The sequence below is a fragment of the Ranitomeya variabilis genome, chromosome 5 (assembly GCF_051348905.1).
Source record: "Ranitomeya variabilis isolate aRanVar5 chromosome 5, aRanVar5.hap1, whole genome shotgun sequence".
NCBI classification, from domain to species: Eukaryota; Metazoa; Chordata; class Amphibia; order Anura; family Dendrobatidae; genus Ranitomeya; species Ranitomeya variabilis.
This window is the reverse complement of record NC_135236.1, coordinates 624388645-624402350: the sequence shown is the minus strand read 5'-3', so window position 1 is coordinate 624402350 and position 13706 is coordinate 624388645. Positions and strand designations below refer to the sequence as shown.

General features: G+C 42.4%; 1 protein-coding gene across 3 annotated transcripts in view; it reads right to left on the bottom strand.

Moving 5' to 3' along the window:
- Positions 1–13706, bottom strand: part of ATP10B (ATPase phospholipid transporting 10B (putative)) — a 517664-nt gene that overhangs the window by 130399 nt on the left and 373559 nt on the right. For all 3 annotated transcript variants that reach the window (XM_077266119.1, XM_077266120.1, XM_077266121.1), the window contains one exon: positions 12042–12236. In XM_077266119.1, the coding sequence (XP_077122234.1) occupies positions 12042–12236 (195 nt within the window). The remainder of the gene's footprint in view (positions 1–12041; positions 12237–13706) is intronic.

The window sequence follows — 13706 nt, the reverse complement described above, 5'->3', positions numbered from 1 at the left end:
CACAGAGAAAAACACCAGCCAATGTGTCAGTGGGGTTCAGCACCGCCAGCTGTTCCCCTGCTGTGTAGCCGGCAACGTGTCCTGCGACCGCCACGCAGGCACAACAGACCCAAAGCTGCCGCCAGTGCAGGCTTCGGCCTACACTCCCCTCCCCCTTGCTCCTCCTCCTGCTCCTCCTCCTGCTGACCCTGGGCTCTAACACCACCAGTTGGGGCCCGGTACTGCTAGCTGCACAGAGAAAAACACCAGCCAATGTGTCAGTGGGGTCCAGCACCGCCAGCTGTTCCCCTGCTGTGTAGCCGGCAACGTGTCCTGCAAAAGCCACGCAGACACAAGAACTGAAATTGAAGGGAACATGTCCCCCCTCCCCCAGGCGTTTGTACGTTTTACAGCCACCTCGTACAGCGGTAATGCTGCTTGTGTGCAAGGTGGCTCATAAACGTATTCTCCTCGCACATGTGGAACTGAAAACACGTCTAAAATGTGTCCTCTGTGTGACCATTTAACCGTCCCGGTGGTGTGACTTTCCTTTGTAATGACACGCTGCAACCCCCTTGGTAGCGCTGCCCGTCTTCTGGCATCATTGTTTGGCTGCCTGCGCCTCTGCGGCCGCCCTGACCCACACAACGCCCCTCGGTGTCTTATTTATTGGGACTGCGAGGGTGTGATTGATGGGCATGAGCAGTGCATATCTTCGCCTGTTGTCACTCATCTCCTTCCGCCTTCTTCAGACTGTGCGGCTTCATGGCCGTGGCATGCGATAAGGGATCAGCTGACGCCGCACAGTCTGAAGCGGGTGTAAGGACCCGAGTGTGAGAGGCGAACATATGTGCTGCGCCAGGCCATGAATCCCAGACCCGCAGTGTTTTAACAATGTTAAGACACTGCGGGGCTGGGATTCATGGTCATCGCGAACCGCACCGGCCGACATTACATGATGTCAGAAGATGGGCAGCGCTAACAGCGCTAGGCCAGGGGATAACACGACAGCGCAGACTCCTGTACAGCAAATAACAACGCTCAGGAGGCTGCACCCAGCACCAAGGTGGGATTCTTGACATCTGTGCTGCGTCTCATTACGAAGGGAACTCGCGCCTCCAACACAGTTTGACTGTATAAAGGGCTAAAAGTTATACGTGTTTCATTCGGCGTGTGCAAGGAGAAAAATTAAAAGAGCAACCTTTGACTTGTGCGGCACTACTGCTGCATAAGCTGTGGCTCTTCTAGTTTGTAACCCCTGAGGGGGGGTTAAAGGTTACCTTTGAAATCGGTTCAATTAGGCTTCGGCCTACACTCTGCTCCACCGGCAGAGCCCGGGCTCCAACAACGCTAGTTGCTGTCCGGAAGTGCTGGCTGCACAGAGCCAAACACCTCGCCAATGTGTCAGTGGGGTTCAGCACCGCCAGCTGTTCCCCTGCTGTGTAGCCGGCAACGTGTCCTGCGACCGCCACGCAGGCACAACAGACCCAAAGCTGCCGCCAGTGCAGGCTTCGGCCTACACTCCCCTCCTTCTGCTCCTCCTGCTGACCCTGGGCTCTAACACCGCCAGTTGGGGCTCTAGGAAGACAAGCTTGAATAGGTCCCCATCCTGGTTCCAGTACCGTCAGCTGGTTCCGGGCAGAGCCTTTGGCTTAGGTGCCTCCCTCTGGGTATCCGAGTTCCACCAACGTCAGGTGGTCCTTGGTAGTGCTTTCAGGCATGGGTACCTCCTGCTTAGTAACCGGGTTCCAGTAACGTCAGCTGGTCCTCGGTAGTTCCATTGGCTCTTGGACCTTCGGCTACCCATCCGGGTTCCAGTACCGTCAGCTGGTTCTCGGCAGTGTCTTTTGCTCTTGTACCTTCTGCTCCCCATCCTGGTTCCAGTACCGTCAGCTGGTTCCAGGCAGAGCCTTTGGCTTAGGTGCCTCCCTCTGGGTATCCGAGTTCCACCAACGTCAGGTGGTCCTTGGTAGTGCTTTCAGGCACGGGTACCTCCTGCTTAGTAACCGGGTTCCAGTAACGTCAGCTGGTCCACGGGAGTTCCATTGGCTCTTGGACCTTCGGGTAGCCATCCGAGTTCCAGATCCATCAGCTGTTTCTCGGCATTTTCTCAGCCTTCTTGTACCTTCTGCTACATTTCCAAGTTCAAGACCCTAAAGACGATGACCCGGAAGACCACCCCTAAGATGATGACGACACCAGAGACGACAACCACCGAGATGACGACGACCCTGGAGACGATGACCCTGAAGACGACCCCGATGACGACGACCCCGATGACGACGACCCCGGAGACGACGACCCTGGAGACGACGACGACATGGGAGACCGAGAAGCAGAAGAACAAGAGGCTGCAGAACAAAGAGCAGAAGAACATTAAGCATAAGACTAAATATCAGAGCAAAAGATATTATCTAAATTATAAGCAGAAGAAGACTAAGCAGTGTATGGGGGTGAGTCCGTTCCCTCCTCGTGGTGCCCCTGGATAAAGCCTGATGCTGCAGGCCAAACTGAACGCGGACAAATGTAACTCTTTTGTGACAGGCAGAACGGAAGGTGTAATCTTCAAACTTTTATAGATAACAACTACGGGAATGCCTGTCACAAATAAGAATATGATGAAGAAGTTGAATATGAAAAAGATAATAGTTAAATAAAAAGAATATGAACAATGTAAAAAAAAAAATTAGAGGTAGAAGAAGATGAATAAGGTGAAGATAGTTGATGTCAAAGAAGCTGATGATGAGGATAATGAAGAAGAAAGTGTGGGAGAAGTAAAAAAGAAGGTGAAGGACGTGGAAGTAGTGAAACATCAATATCTGACAAAATAAAAAAAAAAAAATAGTCAAAATCTTTCTAACGCCGACCGTCATAAAAAAAAACAAAAAAACCTGCTATTCTATTTGTTTGGGCTAAACCTCTGTGCCTTTAATGTCTCCGCCACCTCCCCCAATACATCCTACATTATTCTTAGTTGTTTTCCTTCATGTAGAATTAACCTACAAGGAAAGAAAGGGTTTATTTTAATTCCGATATTTTCGTCCCATTGACTTGCATTGGGATCGGGTATCGGTATCGGATTAGATCCGATACTTTGACGGTATCGGCCGATACTTTCCGATACCGATACTTTCCGATATCGGAAGGTATCGCTCAACACTAATGGTCATACATATTCAGACCCTTTGCTCAGACGCTCATATTTAAGTCACATGCTGTCCATTTCCTTGTGATCCTCTTTGAGATGTTCTACTTCATTGGAGGACAGCTGTGTTTAATTAAGCTGATAGGACTTGATTTGGAAAGGCGTACACCTGTCTATATAAGATTTCACAGCTCACAGTGTATATCAGACCAAATGAGAATCATGAGGTCAAAGGAACTGGTCAAGGAGCTCACAGACAGAATTGTGGCAAGGCACAGACCTGGCCAAGGTTACAAAAGAATTCCTGTAGTACTCAAGGTTCCTATGAGCACAGTGGCCTCCATAATCCTTAAATGGAAGAAGTTTGGGACCGTCCAGCCAAACTGAGCAATTGTGGGAGAAGAGCCTTGGTGAGAGAGGTAAAAAAGAACCCCAAGATCACTGTGGCTGAGCTCCACAGATGTAGTATGAGGATGGGAGAAGGTTCCCCAAAGTCAACTATCACTGCAGCCATCCACCAGTCGGGCCTTTATGGCAGAGTGGCCTGATGGAAGCCTCTCCTCAGTTCCAGACATATGAAAGCCCGCATATAGTTTTCTAAAGAACACATGAAGGACTCCTAGACTGAGAAATGAGTTTCTCTGGTCTGATGACATGATGATAGAACTTTTTGGTGATAATTCTAAGCGGTATGTGTGGAGAACACCAGGCATTGCTCATCACCTGCCCAATACAATACCAAAAAGGAAACATGTCGGTGGCTGCATCATGCAATGGGGGTGTTTTTCAGCTGCAGGGACTGGACGAAAGGTTGCAATTGAAGGAAACATGAATGCGGCCAAGTACAGAGATATCCTGGATGAAAACCTCTTCCAGAGTGCTCTGGACCTCAGACTTGGCCGAAGGTTCTCCTTCCAACAAGACAATGACCCTAAGCACACAGCTAAAATAACAAAGGAGAGGCTTCAGAACAACTCTGTGACCATTCTTGACTGGCCTAGCCAGAGCCCTGACATAAACCCAATTGAGCATTTCTTGAGAGACTTGAAAATGGCTGTCCACCAATGTTCACCATCCAACCTGACGGAACTGGGGAGGATCTGCAAGGAAGAATGGCAGAGGATCCCCAAATCCAGGTGTGAAAAAATTGTTGCATCATTCCCAAGAAGACTCATGGCTGTACTAGCTCAAAAGGGTGCTTCTACTCAATACTGAGCAAAGGGTCTGATTACTTATGACCTTGTGATATTTCAATTTTTCTTTTTTTTTAATAAATTTGCAAAAAATTCTACATTTCTGTTTTTTTTCTGTCAAGATGGGGTGCAGAGTGAACATTAATGAGAAAAAATTGAACTTTTTTGAATTTACCAAATGGCTGCAATGAAGCAAAAAGTGAAAAATTTAAAGCGGTCTGAATAGTTTCCGTACCCACTGTATATACACACACCATATATCTATATATATATATTTGTATAGACACATCTACACTGTACTGTATATATACACATATGCACACAAACACATGATTGCGCTCAGTGTGCCCAATTTGCACAGATTTATGAGAAGAGAAGGGGTTAATCAGTTAACTGTGTGCTGAATTAATTCCGCCTCACTTGTTGGACTGGATAGAGAGACTGTGCTTGAACATGAGACTATGATTACGTGTGCCGTTCATTTCATTGTCACCCAGATCCCTCGTTGTGTGATTCTTGGTAAACAAGAACAACTGTCATGAATTAGTACTCCAGATGCACAGGACAGCGAGCGCACAATTTGAGATGACAGCCATATGGAAACGTCTTGAGTAACATGCACACTGAGAAAGTTTGAGGAACAAATACCTCACACTTCTGAGGAAAAAGGAGCATCTTAGGTAGCAATTGTGTTTTCTATATCACATGGTCTGCACAGACACTGGACCCTGACTGCAATATAATAGAAGAGAAACAAAGGAGAGTGCGGCACCTTCTGGGTGTTATGTGCATGATAGCAGTGCCAGAACAAAGGCATTGTTCTTACCTAATGGCCCACACACACATTACATGTGTGTCAGCCGAACTCTCCAAGAGGCCGGGGTCACACTTGTGAGTGTGATGCGAGAAACTCGAACATTTAGAAATAATTAATCTTAGTATGATTTATTTTACATGACTAAAACCGGACAATGGTTTGTAGACTTTTTATATTCACAGTACATTGTTTTCAAAACCCAAAACCTAACTCACTTAAGGCGAGTCTAGCTAGTCTCCTTTGACTTTGCAGTTTTTACTCAAGGAACATTTCATGCATTATTTTTTTTCTGCTGGTTTTACAGGCACGTAGGCATGAGACCTTTGGTTGTATGATGGTGTCACTGGGTCTGGAAATCTACTTATTAGTCCCACTACTATGGACTAGTGATACCACCAAAAGTAAGTCAGGTGAATCCATTTATAATGTTTTTTTGACTGGCAGAGAATAATTCTAAGAGAGGACTAATACCAGAATGCTGGTTTTTAATCCAACTCCGCTTCAGGAACCAAAATAAAACATGACATATCATTGCCTCATTTTTAAAACTAATTATCATAAATGAATATGCACACGATCGGATGAAACCCTTGGGTCCATCCTGAGTGACTCCCACGGCTGCCACTCATCAATATGGTAATACAAAGTAATGTTACAAATTTTACTTAGCCTCTTCCTGTCGAGGCCAATTTACATTCCTCTGTTTTCGCTTTTCCCTCTCCTTCTTAAAGAGACCCTGTCAGCAGGATTGTCCACAGTAACCTACAGACAGTGTCAGGTTGGTGCTGTTATACTGATTACAATGATACCTTGGTTGAGGAAGTCCGTCTTGTGGTTGTTGTTTAATCTGTATTTTCAGTTTTGAGTTAATGATATGCTCATGCTCTAAGGCAGCCTGTGGGTGGTCTTCATGTGGTGGTATGATTAGGTATTTACCAGTAGGGCTTTTGACAGGTCCCTGATCCCTCAGTTACTGGTCTCCTTTTTTACATAATGAATATTATATGTATTTAAAAAAAAAAATCACCTTCTGCAAGCCGGTGATATATTTAATTATTTTATTTATAGTATACATTCATTCATTAAAAAAAAAATCAGTTTGAAAATGGCGCCGGCCGCTCCTGTGCAGCAGTAGCTGTCGGCAATATTTTCAGACTGATTTTTTTTTTATGAATTATGTACTGTATATTATAAATAAATAATTAAATACACATTATAGATGTGATCATGCTGCAGTGCAGGGTACTCCACCAGCGCCTGCCTGGAGAAGGTGATTTTTAAAAAGATATATATGTGAGCCAAAACGTCGCACAGAGATGTGGGCTTGAATAAACCTCAGAGTTTTTCACCTCTCAAAGGAATTGGAGTGCTGCCTTCTTTTCTTCTTTTTGGTATATATATATATATACATATATATATATATATATATATATATATATATATAAAATATTCATTATCTAAACTAGGGGGCAGGTCAGTGAGTGATCAGTGGCCTGTCCGAACACATGCTGGTGAATATCTAATCAGAGCACCACATGAAAGATTAAACAACAACCACAAGACAGATTTCATCAACCAAGGTATCATTTTAATCAGTATAATGGTGCCCACCTGACACTGTTTGTAAGTTACTGTGCACAATCCTGCTGACATGTTCCCTTTAAAGAGCTGTAACTTTTTTTTTACTTTACCATCAACATAGCCATATTAGGACACTTTTTGTGGGTCACGTCCTAGTTTTGAATGATACAATTTACTTAACCAAACGTACTTAAAAGAGAAAAAATAAACCTTTCAAATGCAGTGAAATGGTGAAAAGAAAATGTTGCCATTGCTTTTTGTTTCTACGGTGCACATTGTGCATTTGCAACATAACATGATTATAGGAGAATGATTGCAGCATTACAAAACTTGTTTAGTTTTACTTTTTATTTTTGTTTTTTTATTTTTTAAAGTGGTGAAAAATATTTTGGAAAATTGTTTAAACTAATTTGGTTTGTGATGCAATATACTGAGACACGTCACTTTTCCAGTTTTCCATCGGTGTTGGATGGCTTGTTTTATTTTTCGTCTGCAAAGCTGATAAAAAATTGTGGCTGATATGACAGTTTTAACTCTTATCACATATTTTTGGAAAAAATGTGCATCATAAAACTAATTCTGTTAGATGTTTTTTAATTTTTTTTTTATATAGTGTTAACCATGCCAGTTCATTTCTATATTTTTGATGCTTTTGTAGACTATTTTTCTGCCATCAAAACCTGCTATCTTGGCAGTAAAAACCACTGTGTTCAAAATGCATCCACAAATTATTCCAATCTTCGTGTTCCACCAATAGTAATAGCCATGTAGAACATCAAGGGCAAGAAATTGGATGATGATCGCTATATACAACTACTTCGATATTCCCAAACAATAGAAAAAAAATGAACAACCATGAAAATCATTGAAACCATTATCCCTTCCCACCCAGTTCTCTCTCCCAAAAACACGGAGATCTCCATCTCCATCAACATTCCTAAACCATAGGGATTCTACTAAGTATTTATCAGTGACTGGCAGATACAACCCAATCAAATATACACCTGTACTTCTATTTCATTCGGTTAGGAGGTCCTTGTCAATTTAGTTTTTTTCATAATCTATTTCTGTTGAACATTTTTATATTTCATTGTACTTTACCATGGTGGAATGGATTTTTAAATAGCGTTTCTTTATTTAATGCCATTATTGTTATGGGGTTTTAGATAAAGACAGGAAAGAATTATTTTTGGCTCATTAATAAGTGTACCTTATAAAGAAGCTGTTTTAATATTGAAATGAGTAGTATCATTCATTAATAATGAGTAGTATCATTCATTAATAAAGCTTTTCCAACTACATGATTCTCAGATGTATTCCTTTTAATCCTTGGTCAAAAAGAGCAGGGCGAGCAGATGTCATTTTCCTCTTCAAAACAGATATTTCCTGCACAGGTTAATGACTAGCTTTAGGAGAATTAATGACATGCCTATGTCAAGAGTGCACTTTATATCAAGGTTATGATACTACAATTACTATTATAAACCAGCAAAAGAACAAGATAAAACATAACAGTTCCGTAAACACTAACTTACTAAATCCCAGCAAACACTTCCTTATTGTCCTCGCGTTTGATCTGGTCTTTATATGTGGCCAAGAAGAAAAACTATTTCCCTCCGTTGTTTCTCAGAAACCGTAGGTGAAACCGGTTTTAGCTATATGGTAACTAGCTACAGTAGATGGCTAGGGCTAGTCATGCCGCCGTGAAACATTTGAGAAACGCCTAGCCCTCTTAGTAGTTTGCTACTTTCCTGCATGTGTTCACTGCAATATGGCACAGCGATTGTTCTTAGTGCAGTATGTCATTTTCCTAACTTAGCTAAGCAGTCCATGAAGTCTTATTATTTAGATCAGGGGTCTCATGCAGCCCCTGAGGCGGTTATCTGCAGCCCGCCGGGCATCGGAGCTCCTGAGACCTATGCGGGACAACAGAGAAAGCAGATAGAGGAGTTAATCACATCATCCCAGAGCAGTGTGTCGGAGGGAGCGAAGGGTCTCTTTCCTCGCACTGCTTGACAGTTGGTGGTAGGTCAATATAGAGAGGAGGACTTTTTAACCCCTTCCTGGAATCCACTGCAGTGGGAAATGACTTCCCGCAAAACTCCATACATGTACAGCACGATGATGGCACCAGCTCACAAACAGAGCAAGCGCCATCATCAGCTTCAACGGCCATGATCAGTATCAGCTTTTAACCCCTAAGATACCGCTGTCAACAGTAACAGTATTTAGATGGTTGAGAAAGGGGCTCAATCTTTAATCATGGGGTACCGGTAGTTGCCATGGCAACCTAAGGCCAAGTATTGGCCTTTGGGTCATCCAGCTTCTGTGGACTGTATGGCTATAAAAAAAAACAGGTCTAACAGGCTTAGCTTCAGTGTAAAACTGATTGATCTAATATCCTAAAATACAGAAGTTCCATATCAGAACTAAATAAAAGGGGGAAAAAGAAATAAAAAATGTAAAGGAAAGTATATACAGGTCCTTCTCAAAAAATTAGCATATAGTGTTAAATTTCATTATTTACCATAATGTAATGATTACAATTAAACTTTCATATATTATAGATTCATTATCCACCAACTGAAATTTGTCAGGTCTTTTATTGTTTTAATACTGATGATTTTGGCATACAACTCCTGATAACCCAAAAAACCTGTGTCAATAAATTAGCATATTTCACCCGACCAATCAAATAAAAGTGTTTTTTAATACCAAACAAAAAAAACATCAAATAATAATGTTCAGTTATGCACTCAATACTTGGTCGGGAATCCTTTGGCAGAAATGACTGCTTCAATGCGGCGTGGCATGGAGGCAATCAGCCTGTGACACTGCTGAGATGTTATGGAGGCCCAGGATGTTTCAATAGCGGCCTTAAGCTCATCCAGAGTGTTGGGTCTTGCGTCTCTCAACTTTCTCTTCACAATATCCCACAGATTCTCTATGGGGTTCAGGTCAGGAGAGTTGGCAGGCCAATTGAGCACAGTAATACCATGGTCAGTAAACCATTTACCAGTGGTTTTGGCACTGTGAGCAGGTGCCAGGTCGTGCTGAAAAATGAAATCTTCATCTCCATAAAGCATTTCAGCCGATGGAAGCATGAAGTGCTCCAAAATCTCCTGATAGCTAGCTGCATTGACCCTGCCCTTGATGAAACACAGTGGACCAACACCAGCAGCTGACATGGCACCCCACACCATCACTGACTGTGGGTACTTGACACTGGACTTCAGGCATTTTGGCATTTCCTTCTCCCCAGTCTTCCTCCAGACTCTGGCACCTTGATTTCCGAATGACATGCAAAATTTGCTTTCATCAGAAAAAAGTACTTGGGACCACTTAGCAACAGTCCAGTGCTGCTTCTCTGTAGCCCATTTCCTGCACACGCCTGTGCACGGTGGCTCTGGATGTTTCCACACCAGACTCAGTCCACTGCTTCCTCAGGTTCCCCAAGGTCTGGAATCGGTCCTTCTCCACAATCTTCCTCAGGGTCCGGTCACCTCTTCTCGTTGTACAGCATTTTCTGCCACATTGTTTCCTTCCAACAGACTTACCATTGAGGTGCCTTGATACAGCACTCTGGGAACAGCCTATTTGTTAAGAAATTTCTTTCTGGGTCTTACCCTCTTGCTTGAGGGTGTCAATGATGGCCTTCTTGACATCTGTCAGGTCGCTAGTCTTACCCATGATGGGGGTTTTGAGTAATGAACCAGGCAGGGAGTTTTTAAAAGCCTCAGGTATCTTTTGCATGTGTTTAGAGTTAATTAGTTGATTCAGAAGATTAGGGTAATAGGTCATTTAGAGAACCTTTTCTTGATATGCTAATTTATTGAGACAGGTTTTTTGGGTTATCAGGAGTTGTATGCCAAAATCATCAGTATTAAAACAATAAAAGACCTGACAAATTTCAGTTGGTGGATAATGAATCTATAATATATGAAAGTTTAATTGTAATCATTACATTATGGTAAACAATGAAATTTAACACTATATGCTAATTTTTTGAGAAGGACCTGTATATATATATATATATATATATATATATATATATATATATATATATATATATATATATATATATATATATATAAAAACAGAAAAATCTAAATACATACTTAATAGCTGCCAGTGACTAAGACTTGCTGTTGACTAGTAGGACGGGCAGATCCCCGGCAGCTCCTCTCCATCCGCTGCCCTGGATTGACAGGTCTCTTCCCTGCGTGCTTGCATAGGCAGAGACCTGTCAGTCATTGCAGTGCTATACCAGTCTAACGGGAAGCTTGCAACTCTTATCTGGCTTTTTACAAGCTACTCTCAGTTGATTTATGACCACAGACCACATCAAAGTTGAATATGCGGTGAAACAATGAGCCTGCAAAAGCAAAACATTGCAAAATTTTTAATGAACCTTATTGAAAAAATGAAATTTAGCCTCAAATACAAATTTAAGTATACAAATGTAATGTCCCAAAAAAGTGTAGAACCCCAAACAGAAATCAATGTTCTCTAAGCACCACATACATAATGACTAGTGATGAGCGAATGTGCTCGGATAAGGTGTTATTCCGCATGCCCGTGTGCTCATGGTTAGACAGCCGCAACATATGCAGGCATTGCCTAATAAATAGCGGCGAGGCATATAGCCGCGGGGACTCAAACATTTTTCGAGCATGCTGCAGACACCCTTAGCACACGGGCATGCACCAATGACACCGTATCCCAGCACGTTCGCTTATCACTAATAAAGGTAGCCCCCCTGAAGCGCAGCTGTAAGTGGAGTCCCATGGTAACACAGACTCTAGCTTAATTTTATATTTGTCTTGGGTTTCTGTTATGTTTTGGTTTTTAAGAGTTAATTCCTTTATATGAGGAGGCAAGGTCAAGCAGTAAGCTGTGGAGTCCACGAACAGGTTATTTCCAGTTTTAGCTGGTGGCTTTTGGCACTCTTTTTCATGTTTTTGATTGCCTGCTTTGAAAAAGACCGGGAAGAGAAAAGATATGAAAATCTGAGGTGCTGACAGTTATCTCATCATCCTGTCAGAAGAACGAAGATCCCACCCTCTCTTCCCCTTTTTAATGTTTATCTCCTTTGTCGTGTTGTCTTATTTGAGGAAAAATCGCCCAGTTTTCTGGGTGGACTGGTTTATTATTATTATTGTTAATTTATTGGTCTATTGGTTATTAATTTATTAAATGTTTTAATGGACTTTTCAGCTCCCCTAAACAAACACCATGGCCTTTATTCTTCCACACTTTGGTGTCTTGTGTTTTTATTATTTTATTTATGGGTTTTGTGAAACCATGTAGTATAAAGAGCTCTTACTTGTTATACACACAGGTTCTCCTCAGATTGATCTTCCTGTCGTTGAGATATCTTTTATAATCTTCCACAGCATCCTTGAACGCAATAACAAGCAGCACTATGACAAGCGGCACCATAGTGATCTCCTTATGAAACACTTCAACTTGAGGCATCCAGTTCAAAATAGCAAGCATAAGAAAGTAGAAGTTTGCCGACCTGTGTGAGGCAAAGGAGAAACCATCAACGGAGCAGCTTTTAAAGGAAATTTATCATGATAACAGCTTAGATTGTCATGTAACACATTAAGATATAAGGCCAATATGTATAGTTATAAAATCTGGCATTCCATACAATTACTTACACTTAAGTACTCTGGGTGTGATCAGAGCACTTCCCAAGCTTCTGCCTTTCCTGCCTCTATTTCTGGTCTAGCGCAGTTTTTTTTTTGTTTCCCGACAGCTAACTAGATGTGTAGTCAAGACAGTGAGCTGTCAATCAAACCAAAGACAGCGGCTCCAGGCATAAATTAGAGCCAGAAAGGCAGAGGATCGGGAAATGCACCACTGACATACAGAGCGCTTCAGCCTCAGCTGCATAACATTTGCTAGTTTATGTAGCAACAATTTGGCTTATCTTTCCTCTTAACCATGACAATAAGGCTACTTTCACACATCAGTTTTTTGCCATGAGGCAGGATCCAGCAAATTTTTGGAAAAACGGATCAATTGCAAATTGTGAAAAACTGATGTAAGGCTGGTTTCACACTTGCGTTTTGATCTGCATGCGTTTTTGAAAAAACGCATGTGGTGAAAAAACGCATGTAATCGCGGCAAAACGCGTTTTTTTTTTTTTCCCATGAAAAAATCAACTAGAAAATCCACTAATAGTAGAATTAGTTAGGGTTAGGGGTAGCTTTTTATTAGAAGAATGTCCTGGTCACCCTAACCCTACCCCTAACCCCTAAACGTAACTGAAATACGTGGCACTGAAATACGTGGCACTGAAATACGTGGCACTGAAATACGTGATACGTGGCACTGAAATACGTGGTACGTGGCACTGAATACGTGGTACGTGGCACTGAAATACGTGGCACTGAATACGTGGTACTGAAATACGTGATACGTGGCACTGAAATACGTGGCACTGAAATACGTGGTACGTGGCACTGAATACGTGGTACGTGGCACTGAAATACGTGGCACTGAATACGTGGTACTGAAATACGTGATACGTGGCACTGAAATACGTGGCACTGAATACGTGGTACTGAAATACGTGATACGTGGCACTGAAATACGTGGCACTGAATACGTGGTACTGAAATACGTGATACGTGGCACTGAAATACGTGGCACTGAAATACGTGATACGTGGCACTGAAATACGTGGCACTGAAATACGTGGTACTGAAATACGTGATACGTGGCACTGAAATACGTGGCACTGAAATACGTGGTACGTGGCACTGAATACGTGGTACGTGGCACTGAAATACGTGGCACTGAATACGTGGTACTGAAATACGTGATACGTGGCACTGAAATACGTGGCACTGAATACGTGGTACTGAAATACGTGATACGTGGCACTGAAATACGTGGCATTGAAATACGTGGCACTAAAATAAGTGATACGTGGCACTTAAATACGTGGCACTATGACTGTCACAAAAAGGTTCATTAA